At 43.6% G+C, this 19,724-nt stretch overlaps 1 protein-coding gene across 3 annotated transcripts in view; it reads left to right on the forward strand.

Annotated features, from left to right (window-relative positions):
* The first annotated feature begins 2,807 nt into the window (after nt 1-2,807).
* LOC123992711 (rho GTPase-activating protein 32-like) overlaps nt 2,808-19,724 on the forward strand; it is a 35,235-nt gene continuing 18,318 nt past the window's right edge. For 2 of the 3 annotated variants that reach the window (XM_046294146.1, XM_046294149.1), the window contains exons 1-5: nt 2,808-3,185; nt 14,779-14,892; nt 15,968-16,067; nt 16,306-16,403; nt 16,725-16,809. In XM_046294146.1, coding sequence (XP_046150102.1) covers nt 14,801-14,892; nt 15,968-16,067; nt 16,306-16,403; nt 16,725-16,809 — 375 coding nt within the window. In that variant the 5' untranslated portion in view covers nt 2,808-3,185; nt 14,779-14,800. Of the gene's footprint in view, nt 3,186-5,711; nt 5,773-14,778; nt 14,893-15,967; nt 16,068-16,305; nt 16,404-16,724; nt 16,810-19,724 lie in introns of those variants that run through there. The other variant, XM_046294147.1, reaches the window with a different exon arrangement.

Genomic DNA, 19,724 nt, shown 5'->3' on the forward strand with positions numbered 1-19,724 from the left:
TGCTTTTGTTTGCCTTAATTAATCTGCATGGACTCTACAAGGTGTCGAAAGCGTTCTACAGGGATGCTGGCCCATGTTGAAACCATGTTGGCTGGATGTCTTTTGGGTGGTGGACCATTCTTGATGCACACGGGAAACTGTTGAGCATGAAAAACCCAGCAGCATCGGGCACCTACTACCATACCGTGTTCAAAGGCACTTACATTTTCTTATTCTTGCCCATTCACCCTCTGAATGGCACACATACACAATCCATGTCTCAATAGTCTTAAGGCTTTAAAATCCTTTGACCATCATCTACACAGATTTATCAGGTTACATCAATAATGGATCATAGCTTTCACCTGGATTCACCTGGTCAGTCTATGTGATGGAAAGAGCAGGTCTTTTAAACTTTTTGTCTACTTAGTGTAGCGCAAACATACAAGTCAAGTGCCTTAGGTAAAAGACGTTTGGTCTCTTAGGCCTTATTGTTGATAGTAGGTACACACAGATTATGTCATTAGTATATCATCTGTGTTGAGTGTGTTGTTTATCTTATTTTACCAGGTAAATGTAGAATTTATGTTTGTAAATGAATTATATACTGAGCTTATAGACATCACTGATCACTGACAAGTTCATATACAGTACATGTAGTTTATTCATACTGAAATCAGCACATTTATAGGTTAATTGTCCTGTCAAATGATCAATGTCATAAAACAAATACAATTCATATCAAATGTTATTCGTCACATACACACTTTACAGCAGGTATAAAAGGTGCAATGAAATGCCTATGTGCCAGCTCCCTCAACAACGCAGTACATTCATCAATTTCCATAACAACAATAAAAGAGTCAAGTCAAAAATAGCAAGAATAGAAAGTTAAAAAAGCTAGTATGCATAGTAAAAATGGACTGAATTTACTAATATGAAGTGGGTAGTGGCATGTAGTAGAACAGATATGTGTTTGTGTTTATGCAGCCTGGTCTCAGAGTAGACCTAACATACTAAATGTAAATCAGTGATGCCAAATTAGTATTATTAGGTATGTTTGGTATGGTGACATGAGACAGATGGTTACTTAATTGTAAGGCAAAAACAAAAGTAGAGTGAATGGGTGGATGGTTAGGCGTATAACGTGAACGTCTAGCAACAAAAAGGTTCCATGTTTGAATATAATCATGGAAATGTTTTGCCAATTAGAAACTACTTACTACTTTTTTAGCTACTTTTCAGCTACTTAACATGTTAATTAAACCTTCCCCTAACCCCTAACCTTGATCCTTTAACCAAATTCCTAACCCTAACCCCTAACCTAGCTAACTTTAGCCACCTAGCTAATGTTAGCATTATCCACCTGGCCAACGTTAGACATGCCAAATTGGAATTCGTAACATATCATATATTTGCACATATATGCATATATTTCCCCTCCTCCCTGTAGGCTGTCTCATCATTGTTTTTAATCAGTTCTACTACTGTTGTGTTGTCTGCAAACTTGATGATTGAGTTGGAGGCATGAGTGGCCATGTAGTCATGGGTGAACAGGGAGTACAAGAGGGGGCTGAGCACGCACCATTGTGGTTTTCCTGTGTTGAGGATCAGCGACGTGGAGGTGTTGTTTCCTACCTTCACCACCTGGGGGTGGCCCGTCAGGAAGTCCAGTACCAAGTTGCACAGGGCGGAGTTCAGACCCAGGGCCCCAAGCTTAATGATGAGTTTGGAGGGTACTATGGTGTTGAATGCTGAACTATAGTCAATGAACAGCATTCTTACATAGGTATTCCTCTTGTCCAGATGGGATAGGGCAGTGTGCAGTGCAATGGTGATTGCATCGTCAGATCTATTGGGGTGGTAAGCAAATTGAAGTGGGTCTCGGGTGTCAGGTAAGGTAGAGGTGATTTGATCCTTGACTAGTCTCTCAAAGCACTTCATGATGACAGAACTGATAGTCATTTAGTTTAGTTACCTTTGCTTTCTTAGGTATAGGAACATTGATGGACATATTGAAGCATATGGGGACAGCAGACTGGAATAAGGAAAAATTGAATATGTCCTTAAACACTCCAGCCAGCTGCTCTGCGCATGCTCTGAGGACGTGGCCAAGGATGCCGTCTGGGCCGGCAGCCTTGCGAGAGTTAACACGGTTAACTGTCTTACTCATGATGGCCATGGAGAAGGAGAGCCCACAGTCCTTGGTAGCGACCCACGTCGGTGGCACTGTGTTATCCTCAAAGCAGGCGAAGAAGGTGTTTAGCTTGTCTGGAAGCAAGATGTCGGTATCCGCGGCGTGGCTGGTTTTCCCTTTGTAGTGATTGTCTGTAGACCATGCCACATACGTCTTGTGTCTGAGCCTTGGAATTGTGTCTCCACTTTGTCTCTAACCTGACGTTTTGCCTGTTCGATTGCCTTACACTGTTTGTATTCGGCCATATTCCCAGTGACCTTGCCATAGTTAAATGGTTTGCGCTTTTAGTTTTGCCCTCATATTGTTTGAATTGTTATTTGTAACATACAGTATCATACACATTGTTATCTGTAACATATCATACGAAATGGATGATAGACGTCCACAAATTAATACATACCATACTTAACATATCATACCAATTGGAGTGTCCCGGATTTATCCTTACTATATTATGTCTACTCCTGAGTACAGGTTGCAACATGGGTGCTAGTGTGTGAACATAACCTATATACTGAAATCCACTGATGAAATAGTTGACAAGGCTCCTTTTTGTTTGCCAATAGCAAATATATTTCTTCTCATAAATCACCCACAACATAGTACACATACTTTTGTTTCTTTGTTAGGAGTGGAAGAGCGATTGAAATCTGATCTCTGATGTAGGCCTACTAGGACAGTTGAGGGCACTAGGATTAGAATAATTTAAGGAATCATTGAATTTGCCTGCGAGTACGCGCCCAGCCTGGTTTTGCGCGCTCACAGCGTCGGGTGCAGAGCATAGGAGTCTACGGTTTTAGTGCGATGGTCTCTTTTATAGGACATGTTCATCGACGAATCACTGACTTTTTACACATTTTTACTCAAGCAGTGCGAACTGGGCTTCGTAGTGCGATGTTGAAAAATCAAAGTCATTGCTTTCGAAACCCTCAACAGTGGTGAATTGCGCGGCACACTGCGACTCGGAGAAGATAGAGGAGACGCATGGTGGTTTGTCCTACGGTTACAGGTATGTTTAAAAGACCATCTCAAAGTGTTTACTATCGTCCTCATAGGCTACTTGTGTTGTGCTGTGTATTGGTTTTAGGTGAGTGAGAAAGTTAAGGTGTGAATGAATGTTGTGGCTTTTGAAGGTTATGAGATAAGTATGTTGTATGTAATGACATGTTAACTACATAGAGATCATATTAAAATACTAGAGGGGTTATAAACCCTCAAAGTTTCATAATGGGGCGAAAATGGCAGCCATCTTGGTTAGGGAGAAATAAAAAAAAAGTATAATTGGAATGAATGGCATAGGTGATGCATATTCTGTTTTTACTTATGCAGGAAAATAAAAGTGAGCCATGTGATATATCATCAGTTGTGTAATGTAATTATAGTCAACCTAAAATATTGTCATGTAATTATAAATACAGGGTTGTTCCATGTCATTTCAGCAAGCCATGACACCCACCATCTCAGACTGTAAATGTATTATGGGAAAAATTGTGGTGGAAATGCCTTTATGCGGAGATATTGATATAATAACCATCATATCGAAGTAAACTTGGAGTCACGTTAAATTGGTGTGGTCCTCACTCTACAACTCGGGAAACCATTCAGATAATTAGATTACGGATGAAATAAGTTATGAACTTCACAAGGTGGTGAAAGCTTTCATCTAGTTGTCAGAACCTGGTAATATCAGAATGTTGGATGAGACATAAACCTAACAAATTTGATTACTAATTTCTCTGAACAGGAGAAAAAAACATCACCAATTTCACTGGGAATACATTACATAGGATGAAGAAACAATACTCCAAGCCGCAGCTCCATACTACTTGTCAGTCACAGAGAACTGATACTATAACGTTGTTGGGGTATGATTGGTGGGGGGTCCTTGTGTGGCTTTTGACCATTCCTTTGGATTCCTCAGGTTTAACCCATTGTTAGAAAAAGGTTTGGTCCAAATCAGATGTTGGTTATTGTATTTACAGTTGAAGTCGGAAGTTAAAGTCAAGAGTCATTAAAACTTGTTTTTCAACCACTCCACAAATTTCTTGTTAACAAACTATAGTTTTGGCAAGTCGGTTAGGAAATCTACTTTGTTTACAGCCAGATTATTGAATTTATAATTCACTGTATGACAATTCCAGTGGGTCAGAAGTTTACATACACTAAGTTGACTGTGCCTTTAAACAGCTTGTAAAATTTCAGAAAATTATGTCATGGCTTTAGAAGCTTCTGATAATTGACATAATTTGAGTCACTTGGAGGTGTAGCTGTATATGTCTTTCAAGGCCTCTTTGAAGGCCAGCATCCCGGAGTCGCCTCTTCACTGTTGACGTTGAGACTGGTGTTTTGCGGGTACTATTTAATGAAGCTGCCAGTTGAGGACTTGTGAGACGTTTGTTTCTCAAAACTAGACACTGTACTTGTCCTCTTGCTCAGTTGTGCACCGGGGCGTCCCACTCTTCTTTCTATTCTGGTTAGAGCCAGTTTGTGCTGCTTTGTGAAGGGAGTAGTACAACGCATTGTACGAGATCTTCAGTTTCTTGGCAGATTCTCGCATGGAATAGCCATCATTTCCCAGTACAAGAATAGACTGACGAGTTTCAGAAGAAAGTTTGTTGTTTCTGGCCATTTTGAGCCTGTAATCGAACCCACAAATGCTGATGCTCCAGATACTCAGCTAGTCTAATGAAAGCCAGTTCTATTGCTTCTTTAATCCACACAACAGTTTTTAGCTGTGCTATCATAATTGCAAAACGGTTGTATCTCTCATGAGTAAAACAATATTGAAGATAAGCCTACGGTATATCCACAGGCAGGCTCATTTGAAAAGGGCAGAGGTATTGGGAGTTATATTAAAGGACCCTCCAGAGGAAGTTTCCACCGCTATTTAGATGTAATTTCCTGTCCTAGAGAGGAAATGCACTTTTAGGTTCTACCCCCAAAGAATGGAGAAGGCTACTTGTACATATTCGCTAATTGGGCATGGGAATCTCCACGTGGAGTTGATAAACATCAACAAATAAGGGACTGACAGCTGTCAGTGTTGCTAGCTAGCATGCTAACCTTATCTAGCTGGAAACCACTGGCCTGTCTTATTATATTTATTTTATTTAACCTTTATTTAACTAGGTAAGTCAGTTAAGAACAAATTCTTATGTACAAGGACGGCTTTTCAAAAGGCCTGCTGCGGGGACGGGGATAAAAAATATAGGACAAAACATACATCACGACAACACACATAAAGAGGGACCTAAAGACAACAACATAGCATGGCAGCAACATGTGACAGCACAGCATGGTGGCAGGACAAAACATGGTACAAACATTATTAGGCACAGACAAAGGCAAGAAGGTAGAGAGAAAAATATGTTATGCTAAGCAGCCACAACTGTCAGTAAGAGTATCCATGATTGACTCTTTGAATGAAGAGATGGAGATAACTATCCAGTTTGAATGTTTTTTTGCAGCTCGTTCCAGTCGCTAGCTGCAGCGAACTGAAAAGAGGAGCAACCCAGGGATGACCAGTTTACGGAGGGGTATAGAGTGCAGTGATGTGTCCTATAAGGAGCATTGGTGGCAAATCTGATGGCCGAATGGTAAAGTACATCTATCCGCTTGAGAGCACCCTTACCTGACGATCTATAAATTACGTCTCCGTAATCTAGCATGTGTAGGATGGTCATCTGAAGCAGGGTTAGTTTGGCAGCTGGGGTGAAAGAGGAGTGATTACGATAGAGGAAACCAAGTCTAGATTTAATCTTAGCCTGCAGCTTTGATATGTGCTGAGAGAAGGACAGTGTACCGTCTAGCCTTACTCCCAAGTACTTGTATGAGGTGAATACCTCAAGTTCTAAACCCTCATCGGTAGTAATCACAACTGTGGGGAGGGCATTCTCCTTAGCAAACCACATGACCTTTGTTTTGGAGGTGTCCAGAACAGGGCAGAGCAAGCTTGTTGGACACTAAGAAAGCTTTGTTGTAGAGAGTTTAACACAACATCCGGGGAGGGGCCAGCTGCATATTTTTTAAATTTTTTAATTTAACCTTTATTTAATCAGGTAGGCAAGTTGAGAACAAGTTCTCATTTACAATTGCGACCTGGCCAAGATAAAGCAAAGCAGTTCGACACATACAACGACACAGAGTTACACATGGAGTAAAACAAACATACAGTCAATAATACAGTAGAAACAAGTCTATATACGATGTGAGCAAATGAGGTGAGATAAGGGAGGTAAAGGCAAAAAAAGCCCATGGTGGCAAAGTAAATACAATATAGCAAGTAAAACACTGGAATGGTAGATATAAATATATAAAATAAAATATATATATAAATGGATGAGAGAGCTTCCTACTGCCTGAGCTATGTTGATGAAAAATTGGTGTCCCTTGGTGACAGGCACTGACTGAGACAGCAGATATTCTGACTTTATACCGTGCCTTCTTTGAGAGAGGTAGTTAACAAACCAGGCTGAAGACCCCTCAGAGACACCAATACTCCTTAGCCGGCCCACAAGAATGGAACGGTCTACCGTATCAAAAGCTTTTGCCAAGTCCATAAAAATAGCAGCACACACAACATTGCTTAGAATCAAGGGCTGATTTTTGACAAGTTTTTCCAACACTTTTGATAAACAGGGCAAAATAGAAATTGGCCTATAACAGTTAGAATCAGCTTGATCTCCCCCTTTAATTAAATGATGCGATGGGAACCTCCCCAGAGAGGAGAGACTGGTTTGGCGATGATAGGGCCTGCAACCTTAAAGGATCTAAACCATCTGACCCAGATGTTTTTTTGGGGTCAAGTTTAAGAAGCTCCTTTAGGACCTCAGACTCAGTGACTGCCTGCAGGGAGAAACTTTGTAACAGGGCAGGGGGAAAAGAGGGAGGAGCATCGGGACTAGTCACATTAGAAGGGGTGGGAGATGAGGAAATGTTGGCTGGGTAATGAGGCATGGCTGAGTCAAATAGGAATCTTGACTTAATGAAGTGGTGATTTAAAAAGCTCAGCGATGTGCTCCTTGTCAGTAACAACCACATCATCAACATTAAGGAACATGGGCAGCTGTGTGTCATGTTTGTCATTTATTATCTTGTCTTGTCCCTGTGCTCCCCATTCTATTCGTTTCCCTCTGCTGGTCTTATTAGGTTCTTTCCCTCTTTCTATCCTTCTCTCTCCCCCTCCCTCTCTCACTCTCTCGCTCTCTCTTCTCTCTATCGTTCCGTTCCTGCTCCCAGCTGTTCCTATTCCCCTAATCATCATTTAGTCTTCCCACACCTGTTCCCGATCCTTTCCCCTGATTAGAGTCCCTATTTATTCCTTTGTGTTCCGTTCCTGTCCCGTCGGTTCCTTGTTTTGTATTCACCATGCTGTGATTGTGTTTCGCCCTGTCCTGTCGTGTTTTTGCCTTCATCAGATGCTGCGTGTGAGCAGGTGTCTCTGTCTACTACGGCCTGCGCCTACCCGGCGACCTGCAGTCTGTGGCCGCTTCTCTTGTCATTCCCTCTACAGACTAGAGGATTTCTGTTATTCCCTGTTTGGACTTGAATAAACTCTGTTTCTGTTAAGTCGCTTTTGGGTCCTCTATCACCTGCATGACAGAAGGAACCGACCAAGGAATGGACCCAGCGACTTCAGACGCTCGTTACACTGCCGTCGAGATCCAAGGAGCCATGCTCGGCAGACACGAGCAGGAATTGTCTGCTGCTCGCCATGCCGTGGAGAACCTGGCCGCTCAGGTTTCCGACCTCTCTGGACAGTTCCAGAGTCTACGTCTCGTGCCACCTGTTACTTCCTGGCCTGCCGAGCCTCCAGAACCTAGGGTTAATAACCCACCTTGCTACTCCGGGCAGCCCACTGAGTGCCGCTCCTTTCTCACGCAGTGTGAGATTGTGTTCTCTCTCCAACCCAACACATACTCTAGAGAGAGAGCTCGGGTTGCTTACGTCATTTCACTCCTTACTGGCCGGGCTCGAGAATGGGGCACAGCTATCTGGGAGGCAAGGGCTGATTGCTCTAACAAGTTCCAGAACTTTAAAGAGGAGATGATTCGGGTTTTTGACCGTTCAGTTTTTGGTAGGGAGGCTTCTAGGGCCCTGGCTTCCTTATGCCAAGGTGAACGGTCCATAACGGATTATTCTATTGAGTTTCGCACTCTTGCTGCCTCTAGTGAGTGGAACGAGCCGGCGCTGCTCGCTCGTTTTCTGGAGGGACTCCACGCAGTGGTTAAGGATGAGATTCTCTCCCGGGAGGTTCCATCAGATGTGGACTCTTTGATTGCTCTCGCCATCCGCATAGAACGACGGGTAGATCTTCGTCACCGGGCTCGTGGAGAGACTCTGCATCAACGGTGTTTCCCTTTTCAACCATCTCCCTCCTCTGGCTTTTGAGCCCATGCAGCTGGGAGGGATTCGCATTCGACTAAGGAGAGGGAACGGAGGATCACCAACCGCCTGTGCCTCTAAGTTGCTGGACATTTTGTTAATTCATGTCCAGTAAGAGGCCAGAGCCCATCAGTAAGCGGAGGGCTACTGGTGAGCGCTTACTACTCAGGTCCCTTCATCTAGATCTTGTACTACTATGTCGGTCCATCTACGCTGGAACATGCAGTGCCTTGATTGACTCTGGGGCTGAGGGTTGTTTCATGGACGAAGCATGGGTTCGGAAACATAACATTCCTTTCAGACCGTTAGACAGGCCTACGCCCATGTTTGCCTTAGATGGTAGTCATCTTCCCAGTATCAAATTTGAGACACTACCTTTAACTCTCACAGTATCTGGTAACCACAGTGAGACTATTTCTTTTTTGATTTTCCGTTCACCGTTTACACCTGTTGTTTTGGGTCATCCCTGGCTAGTATGTCATAATCCTTCTATTAATTGGTCTAGTAATTCTATCCTATCCTGGAACGTTTCTTGTCATGTGAAGTGTTTAATGTCTGCCATCCCTCCCGTTTCTTCTGTCCCTACTTCTCAGGAGGAACCTGGCGATTTGACAGGAGTGCCGGAGGAATATCATGATCTGCGCACGGTCTTCAGTCGGTCCCGAGCCAACTCCCTTCCTCCTCACCGGTCGTATGATTGTAGTATTGATCTCCTTCCGGGGACCACTCCTCCTCGAGGTAGACTATACTCTCTGTCGGCTCCCGAACGTAAGGCTCTCGAGGATTATTTGTCTGTGTCTCTTGACGCCGGTACCATAGTGCCTTCTTCTTCTCCGGCCGGGGCGGGGTTCTTTTTGTTAAGAAGAAGGACGGTACTCTGCGCCCCTGCGTGGATTATCGAGGGCTGAATGACATAACGGTTAAGAATCGTTATCCGCTTCCCCTTATGTCATCAGCCTTCGAGATTCTGCAGGGAGCCAGGTGCTTTACTAAGTTGGACCTTCGTAACGCTTACCATCTCGTGCGCATCAGAGAGGGGGACAGTGGAAAACGGCGTTTAACACTCCGTTAGGGCATTTTGAGTACCGGGTTCTGCCGTTGGTTCGCCAATGCGCCAGCTGTTTTTCAGGCATTAGTTAATGATGTTCTGAGAGACATGCTGAACATCTTTGTTTTTGTCTATCTTGACGATATCCTGATTTTTTCTCCGTCACTCGAGATTCATGTTCAGCACGTTCGACGTGTTCTACAGCGCCTTTTAAAATTGTCTCTACGTAAAGGCTGAGAAGTGCTCTTTTCATGTCTCCTCCGTTACTTTTCTCGGTTCCGTTATTTCCGCTGAAGGCATTCAGATGGATTCCGCTAAGGTCCAAGCTGTCAGTGATTGGCCCGTTCCAAGGTCACGTGTCGAGTTGCAGCGCTTTTTAGGTTTAGCTAAATCGGCGTTTCATTCGTAAAATCAAGTTGCTGCCCCTCTCACAGCTCTTACTTCTGTCAAGACGTGTTTTAAGTGGTCCGGTTCCGCCCAGGGAGCTTTTGATCTTCTTAAAGAACACGTCCGCTCCTATCCTCGTTACTCCTGACGTCACTAGACAATTCATTGTCGAGGTTTTTGAAAGCCATTCTATCCCAGCGCTTCCAGTCTGATAAGGTTCATCCTTGCGCTTATTTTCTCATCGCCTTCGCCATCTGAGCGCAACTATGATGTGGGTAACCGTGAACTGCTCGCCATCCGCTTAGCCCTAGGCGAATGGCGACAGTGGTTGGAGGGGGCGACCGTTCCTTTTGTCGTTTGGACAGACCATAAGAACCTTGAGTACATCCGTTCTGCCAAACGACTTAATGCCCGTCAAGCTCGTTGGGCGTTGTTTTTCGCTCGTTTAGTTTGTGATTTCTTCAAGAACACCAAGCCTGATGCCTTATCCCGTCTGTTTAGTTCTTCTGTGGCTTCTACTGATCCCGAGGGGATTCTTCCTTATGGGCGTGTTGTCGGGTTAACAGTCTGGGGAATTGAAAGACAGGTTGCAAGCACTCACGCACACTGCGCTCGCCGCGCGCTTGTCCAGTAACCTCCTTTTCGTTCCTGTTTCCACTCGTCTGGCTGTTCTTCAGTGGGCTCACTCTGCCAAGTTAGCTGGTCATCCCGGTGTTCGAGGCACTCTTGCGTCTATTCGCCAGCGCTTTTGGTGGCCGACTCAGGAGCGTGACACGCGCCGTTTCGTGGCTGCTTGTTCGGACTGCGCGCAGACTAAGTCGGGTAACTCTCCTCCTGCCGGTCGTCTCAGACCGCTCCCCATTCCTTGACCATGGTCTCACATTGCCTTAGACTTCATTACCGGTCTGCCTTTGTCTGCGGGGAAGACTGTGATTCTGACGGTTGTCGATAGGTTCTCTAAGGCGGCACATTTCATTCCCCTCGCTAAACTTCCTTCCGCTAAGGAGACGGCACAAATCATTATTGAGAATGTATTCAGAATTATGGCCTCCCGTTAGACGCCGTTTCAGACAGACAATTCACGTCACAGTTTTGGAGGGAGTTCTGTCGTTTGAGTCCCAGTCTCTCTTCCGGGTTTCATCCCCAGTCTAACGGTCAAGCAGAGAGGGCCAATCAGAGATTGCTGAATACGCAGCCTTTCTTTGTCTTGGGCAGAACAGTTCCCCTGGGCAGAATACGCTCACATTCGCACCTTCGTCTGCTACCGGGTTTCTCCGTTTCAGAGTAGTCTGGGTTACCAGCCTCCTCTGTTCTCATCCCAGCTTGCCGAGTCCAGCGTTCCCTCCGCTCAAGCGTTTGAGCGCACCTGGAGGAGGGTGAGGTCTGCACTTTGCCGTTACAGGGCACAGACGGTGAGAGCCGCCAATAAACACAGTCCATTTCATTGGACTGTGTATACCATGTGTATCCTGTACATATGACTAAAAAAACTTAACTTGATAGGAAAAGACACCACATTCTCACGGATTTGCGTGAAGTGGGCAGTTCGGATTTGTCACTTCAAGCCCAAATACTGTATATTATACTTTGACTAAAACGATGTCTTATTGACTTAAATCGCTGTGGTGTATCATGGGTAAGCTCTGGCCATCGTCTTTCTGCTCTGAAAAGTGTATTTCTACAGGTGTGGGAGTTTAAACGTTACTACCAGCACCAAACCTATGTCAGCTAAGCTTAAACAATTCCCCTCACATACCTAACTGATTCAATTTGAACAACATGCAAATAGGCTTACGGTCGGTCCTTTGTTGAATTGCTTTTCTCAATGGTAAGAAGCTGTGTGTAAAATAAATGAATTTCAGTTTATTTTTGTCTACTATTGCTGCCTGTATTTCTGGACAGAGTATAGTCTATGACCTTTATACTATATTTCTAATCTTCATTGTGTGTGTCTGGAATGGGACAAAGAATAATTTAAACAGCAATTAAATTCATCATGAGATGAAACATAATGAATCCCACTGTAGTAGATGTAAATCAGATTATAGAATCGTATGATTCTCCTCCCTGAGAGGAATAGCATTAATCAGGTTTTTAAGCCCATAAACACAATCACCTCTGTACTGTATACGGTATTGTGTTCATAGTACATAGTTCATTTCCTCTTCCGGCTACCTCATCAGTCGAGAAGAGGAGCAGCTCACAACCGGCAGGTTACCATAGCAACCCCATGCCTCCACTGCGTCTAACTTTATGACCGCATTCCAGAGCTCTGAATGAGAGTGCAAAACTTTCCCCTCAACAGCCAGATGGAAACATACACTAGGGAGCGCCTCTATCAAAACCCATGGAGATGTTGTTGACGAATACAGTACTGTGAGCTCAGCTGTCTGGGTGGGGGCTGCTCAGTGACCCCAGAGACACTGAACAACATAACAGTATGAGATGAAACAACAGTCATTTCTCTCTTCCCAGCGGCTCCCTTAGATATATTACACCACATCTCTTAAAGCCTTTGGCCTACTGGCATACAGCACAGCACTGTAGAAAATGCATTAGGTTAACATGTGAGTGTGCCTAATATGAAGCTTCAGAGGATCGTGTCATGAAATTCTTCTCTTAGAGATAATGTGTGGGCATCAATTCCTCACTCCAGCCCATGAATTGTAATACAGGTTTCATAAACGGCATGCAGAATTGCGTAGGCTGCCCTAGATTTCCTGGAGTACCATTTAGGCCAGAGTCGTCAAAGCCAGATCAGAGCTGTTTCTGTCTCTAGGCAGCAGAAATGGAGAGCTTCCTTCAAGTGGTGAACAAGATGTCTTGTAGCTACCGCTACTGTACATGGATGATGGTTTTACTATGACCAGTCTGGTATGACTGACAGATAAGCAGGGGAAAGATAATATCCCAAATGACAGACTATTCCCCATATAGCGCACTACTTTTTGATCAGGACTCATAGGGCTCTGGTCAAAAGAAATGCACTATGTAGGGCATAGTGTGCCATTTGAGACATTACAAATGCCTCACATTTGGTATGGGTTAACGTGGCAAAAAAAATATGTCCTCATTAAATCGAATTGCAATGCCATGTTATCAATATCCTAAATGAATGGATGTACCTTGTCATTTTGCCATAAGGCGGTGCAGAGTGTCTGCTACACAGCAATGTCCTGCACAGGATGTCCTTATCTGAGAAGAAACATTCTCCATTCTGAACAATCAAGGTTGGGCATGTTGCATTTTATAATGGAATAAATGCAATGCAGTGAAAATATTACAGTGCTTTTGAAAACATTACTGGACAAACAAAGTTGGACCAAACATTCTGATGGTTGACAGATTGTCAGACTATACTGAATGGCAAAAACATTCTGTACATAGAAACTAGTGTGTTACTTTGTTCATCTTCAAAGTAATGTAGCCTATCCCTGGAGAAACACATTTGTGACTTAAGATAAATCGTTGCTTGTTTTTTGTGTCGTCATGCTATCCTCTCAAATATTTGTTGTATTAATGTTTGATAGGATATCCTATAGATAGGCTTCATCTGCCATTGGAGAGAGGTGAGAGTACAGTAGAATATAGTAGATCTGTGCATGTGGAGTGGGTCTGGTTTGCCCAGTGTCTCTGGCTGGTCACATTGTGCTGAGTCAGAGGGTGTGTGGAACTCTGTCAGCAGTGAGCACCACTCTGTGGCTACGGGCCAATGGGCTGCCTCCCTCTGCCTGCTCTCTTGGGGAAATTGCTACCCTGTACTGTAATGGCTGGCCTGATGTATATATCTACTACTCCTTACAAACATCTCTATGGTCATCATTACAGCTTCTGATTGGAGAAGAGGAAAACTCCTGCTTTACTACCTCGGTATTGATTGGCTGGGGAGTTTTAGTGCTGAGGTGTACAACTGATGTACTTTGTGTGCACAATGCACATACTGTAGCACTCCAGGACCAGGGTTGTTTACCACTGCACTGTGTTTGCCCAATATCTAAGATGGTAGTTCAGATCCCAGCACTGCCTTTCATGAGGCCTAGTTATGGAAAGATTAGAAGGCTGTGTTATGTTTGTTTCGCTCTGTCAGAGCATTCCTTTTATTTGTTGACAGGCTATAAAGAGCTGTAGTAGGGATGATGGCTCAGAGTGCTTGACACCAGACCTGGTCACAACACTCCCATGCTGGTGGGGTTGGTTTCTGCCTCTCAGGATGGTGCCAAACATAGTCATAGACACATGTTGGCGGAAGGAGAGTCCCAAAGCTCCCATGTAGTGCTCCTCCTAGACCTGTTTTAATTGTTTTGAAAATGGGTGTTCTCTAACTGTAATGTTTAAGATGTACTTTTTGTTATCCCTTCTGGGGTCTCTTCCCAACAACACTCACCATGAAGGGTTCGTGTCTGCCTCTCAGGACCACTCCAAACCCAGCCACACATTCAAGTCGCGGTACTTCACCTGCAGTATGGATGGATTCCAGATTGTTTTAAAAATAAATATTTAAAAATGACCTGTTTTAAAAATAAATGTTTAAAAATGACCTGTTTTGAATGAAACAATTTGACGTGTAGGAAGTGTGTATTTACTTGTTCACTGAATGCCTGTCTTACTATAGACACATTAACCTTTCATCTTTTAAAAGGCGTGAAATTATTCTGAACAACGCAAGCTGCAGCTAAGAGTGGGTTAATGTCTGGCAGCTTCCCAGCTAAGGTTGACTCTCCTCTCCCCCTCTCTCCTCCATCTCTCTCTCTCCTCCATCTCTCTCTCTCCTCCATCTCGTCAGTCGACTGCTTCGGTAAGGCAGTATGATGGAGGCTGGCTGTGGGGTTGCCGCGGTGATCGGGAATGCTGGCTCAGGACATCAGGGAGAACCAGGAAGTGGTGACGTCCTTGAGGGGTGAGTTACTCTCTCACACTCACGCTGCACTGTACCGTACTGCTGCTATGTCAGCTGACCAGGACTCTGCAGATATCACACCCAGAAATGTAAAGGAGACGTATACAGGATCAGTTGAGGATGTGTGTGTTCTTGAGTGATTGTACAGGCATGTGTGTGTATTGTGTGTACGTGAGAGATTGACGGGGAGCAAGAGTGATGGAAAGAGAGGAATTCTAAAAGACATTAGTGATGGCTACATTATATCGATGACAGACAAATGATCTCTTCTCTATCTACTGTAAGTATGCTGGAAAACAACCAGGCCTTGATAGGATGCCTTTCATTTAATCACAGCTCTCCAGCAGATGAGATGAGCTCATTCTATCAGTCCCAGTGTTCTTGTCCTTTTTAGCAGATCTCAGGAGCAGTGGTCTATGAGACTGTATCACTGCATCACTCAGTCTGTGTCTGAGCCCTGGAAGGAAGGACAAATCGAAGGCATCCACTCTTCTTCATTGTCCCTGAGAAAAGTTGGTCTGAATGGACTTTTCTCCCTCTGCCTAGCACACTGACTCAGATTTCAGCTGCAGGTTTTGTGAGGCGCTCCCTTGTGGGCGGATTGCATTCGTGACTTACTCAAAGGAAAGGCTTTGCTTACCCGAACATACACAAAAGCCATTATAGCTTTGTTTTGGTCCTACCAAGTGTGAGATGCTTCTTTTGTCAGGCTAAGTATATTCTTTCTCCATGATGTGTTTACTGTATGTAGGCTAGGCTATTACTCGTCTCTGGAGCTTTCTGTACCGGTCAGGAGCCATTTGAGACCGTGTGCAGTTATGTGCTATCACCAGAGTAACAAGGATGCAAATACCACAGGGTACATTATGTTTTCTGGGCCACTGGTGCAGTGTCATGATTTGAGCACCAGAAACATGATGTAAATATATTTGTCTCTCACTGGCTCCCTCTGGTGGCTTCTATGGAATTTTTCTATTTTAATTTCAAGTATTTCAAATGTAATGTATTTATGGATTCAGATTCTTCATCTTTCTCTCCCTGTTTATCTCTGGCCTTCCCTCCTCTCCCTGTGTAGGGCTATGTGTATTACACCAGATAAAGAAGAGACCCAGCCTGATCCACACAAGAGCACTACTCCAACAGAGAAATCTCCAAAAGAGAGCACAACTGACATGGTACACTGTCTATAATCACTAGTTGAGGTCTGATACAAGCACTCTAACCTTGGAATAGCAGTCTCTGAACTCTACTACTATGTAGTCTTATATATATATACTGCTAGTATGGGTTTCTTTTAAGTATTATTGAACAAGCAAATGTAAAGTACTGACTGTCTTGTAATTGGTTTACATGTCAGGAATGTTGAGTATTGTATGTGTTGATTGGCAGATATTGTGTGTTGTTGATTGGCAGGTACAGAGTGATGAGGTCACAGAGCTTCCTGTTGAGCCTGAGCCCATCCTGCGTTCCTGCGTCAGCACAGCCAGCATGAAGGTCAAAAACATGAAGAAGTAGGTGCTCCCGTCCCCACGGAAACGGTCTATTATGGGCTGTAAAATGGGCCTCTAAACCAGGGCAGTAAAATAAAGTGCAGTAAAAGGATGGGCTGGGGCCTGGCAGAGACTGACTGGTCAACTTGCTGTCTCTGCTGTCTTACTCTCACACTACCATCTCCCCCTTCTCTCTTTCCTTGCCCTCTTCCTCTGCTCTCCTTCTCTCTTTCTCTCTGCTCTCTCTCTCATGCTCACTCTCTACTCACTCCTCTCCCTCTTCTTTCTGCTTCAGTGTAACAGCCAGTAGAATACTGATGAGGTGATGCTGTTGTATTTCAGGCTGACGTTCCCCAGAGGTCATTTTCCCAGGCTGGCTGAATGTGCCCACTTCCACTATGAGACCGTTGACTTTGGCACTGTGCAGGTGAGGCCCGGCCCGGAACTGAACACACATACATTCTATGGAGAACAGAAGTCATTTGTTGCTGGTATTTTGGTAATTGTGTCTTTGACTCAATTTCATGTGAAGCTCAGTAGACATCATGGTGAATTGTTCCACAAAATACCTCATTCCCTTAATGGAAGAGAGCAGTCTGTCCTAATTATTTTAGATCATCCTGTCCCCGCCCGACCCACATTCCACTCTCCAATTTCCCATATTGAAAAAATACAGATGGAATATAAATAATCTCATTCATTATGTACTTAAAGTGATACTTCGGGCGACCCATAGACTTCTAGTCATTGCGTTAACGTTAGTTAGCATTGGCTCACAAAATTAAATCTAACTTCCTACATAATGGACATGGCGACATAAAAACGGTATCCATTAGTTCATCTATCTCTGGGGAATTAGATAAAGGGCCTCATTGCCAAAATCCCCAAGTATCCCTTTAATTTAAATATAAAATTGGATACGTGATAAGGCAATAGCAACATGAAATCCAATATATCAGTATATTTAAAATGTTGTTCATGAATATTTAATCCAGTGTGTGCATTAATCCACTAAGTAGCATTCATCCCTGTCCTATCAGCTCAGGTTAAGCCTGCAATCCTCAGCACTTGTTGGATGAAGCTGATGGTATCAGCCAGAGAAATAGTCTGATTTCTCTGGGTACACAGCTTTACTGTAGGAGCATCCACAGGCGTCAGTACCATTGTAGTTGAGAGAGTGAACTGTAGCAGCTTTCAGATTCCAGTAGGTGGCAGGAGGGAGCAGTTATGTGCAGGGAGTTATGTTTAATACTGTAGAATGTAACAGAACATTTAACTGTATAAGATTTTGTTTTGTTTGCTTACCTTGAGTGATATCAACCCATAGCCTCATCAGGTGGTCATTGAGGATGGCCCTATTGGTCATTTTTGATGACACTTTAACTATAGATTCATTGCCATTAGTCAGCACAGATTCCAGAGGGTTGAGAGTGAGAATTTGTTTTGCCTGTGGTGATAATTTGAATCAGTCAGGTGGAAGCGGCTGCTCACTCATTTGTGAAAGTGGCTGTTCCTTGCCTGGATAATTCCTGTGTAATTCTGTGGGCTTGACAGCAGAGAGCAGTAGTCATCTACTCTTTTGCACATTGATGCTTTTACCAGTCTCTAAACCCAGAGGCCCAACATCGTGAGACTTCCGGGAACGCTTGCGAAGCAGACAAACCAGACCGGGGTTTGAGAAGTCAATGAGAGAAGTGAACATTTCTTCCCTTGGAGAGCATTTTTTGCATATCGTCATACTAAACCATCTTTGCTTTTACCGTTGAGAGCGCCTCACTGAAGCGCCATGTTCGTAGGGTGGTATAACATGACCTATTACATGTATGTGTGTGAGCTGATGCAAGTTCAAACACCGTGCATTGTAACTATAGAATAGCTGACCTACTGTAGCTGTGGCAACTGTGATACATTAGATGTGTGGCTGGAGCGTAGCTACTGAACAGAAGTGTCTGTCTGTGACCTTGAGATCTTCCTACAGGGGAAGATGAGCTGAGCTAGGAGAGAAATATCACTCTAGGGAGAGACCAGCCATGCCTCACTCTGACACTTAGACTTCACACGCTTAACTGTTTTCTGCCCAGTGCAGTCAAAAGCTCTGTTTTCTGCTGTTTTATATATATTTCCACACTATGAGTGTCACGTTCTGACCATAGTTATTTTGTGTTTTCCTTGTTTTAGTGTTGGTCAGTACGTGAGCTGGGTGGGCATTCTATGTTGTGTGTCTGGTTTGTCTATTTCTATGTTTGGCCTGATATAGTTCTCAATCAGAGGCAGGTGTTAGTCATTGTCTCTGATTGGGAACCATATTTAGGTAGCCTGTTTTGTGTTGGGTTTTGTGGGTGGTTGTTTCCTGACTTTGTGTTTTCTGCACCAGATAGGGCTGATTTGGTTTTCACGGTTATTGTTTTGTATCCTGTTCATGTTTGAGGTACCTTATTAAATTACCATGAACTATAACCACGCTGCATTTTGGTCCGCCTCTCCTTCCCAGGAAGAAAGCCGTGACAATGAGGTTGGAATAATACTGTAAAAATAAATGCCCTTTTAGTGTAAGAGCTGTTTGAAAAGACTGACTGAAATTTCTGTTTTGGTGGGATGGAATTTTGGCCTTTCCAGGGTGACATCACCATGTGGTTAATTAGTTAATTGGTTTGGAACTCTTTCTTATTGGGCTATTTGCCAATAACAGATAACAATTTTCAGTGTTCCCATCTTCACTCAGACCACTTCCAGACAGTCCTAGCTAAATTCTTTCTTGAGAATTTGCTCTTTGCTAAGAAGCAATTTTTGTTTCTTTTTGATGATTTTAATTAAGGTACTTAATTGCAGTTGTCACTAAACCTCGAGTCCAAGTCGAGTCACCAGTCCTCTGTCCTTGAGTCCGAGTCCAGTCACCAGTCCCTATGGCTGAATCCCAGTGCTCGAGTCCAGGTCCAAGTGCTCAAGTCTGAGTTGAACAAAAAATAAAACCAATATTAATGTAGTATGTGCACATAGAAAAAAATATATACCTTTTGAAAGCCAAATTTAATGAGTTTTTTAGACATATTTGGTATTTTAGTTACTGTTGTTTTTCTGCTCGCTTGTATTGGTGGCTTGACGACCGTCTGTTGCTCTATTGATTTGGCTCGTATTTAGCAGAAGAAATCTGCCCAACAACTAGTGGCAGGCTGTTGGGAAGGTTTTCATGGGGGCGTTGAAGTAGAGCAAAGATTTTCCTCCTGTTGCACAATGGTCATAATTGCCTGCAATATACTATAGCCTATGAAACAAATAGTCCTTCATGCAGTCTCACACACATGTTATTTGATATAATGTTCAATAGTTATGTCAAATCAGTAA

Source organism: Oncorhynchus gorbuscha, linkage group LG13 (assembly GCF_021184085.1).
Source record: "Oncorhynchus gorbuscha isolate QuinsamMale2020 ecotype Even-year linkage group LG13, OgorEven_v1.0, whole genome shotgun sequence".
Taxonomy (NCBI): Eukaryota; Metazoa; Chordata; class Actinopteri; order Salmoniformes; family Salmonidae; genus Oncorhynchus; species Oncorhynchus gorbuscha.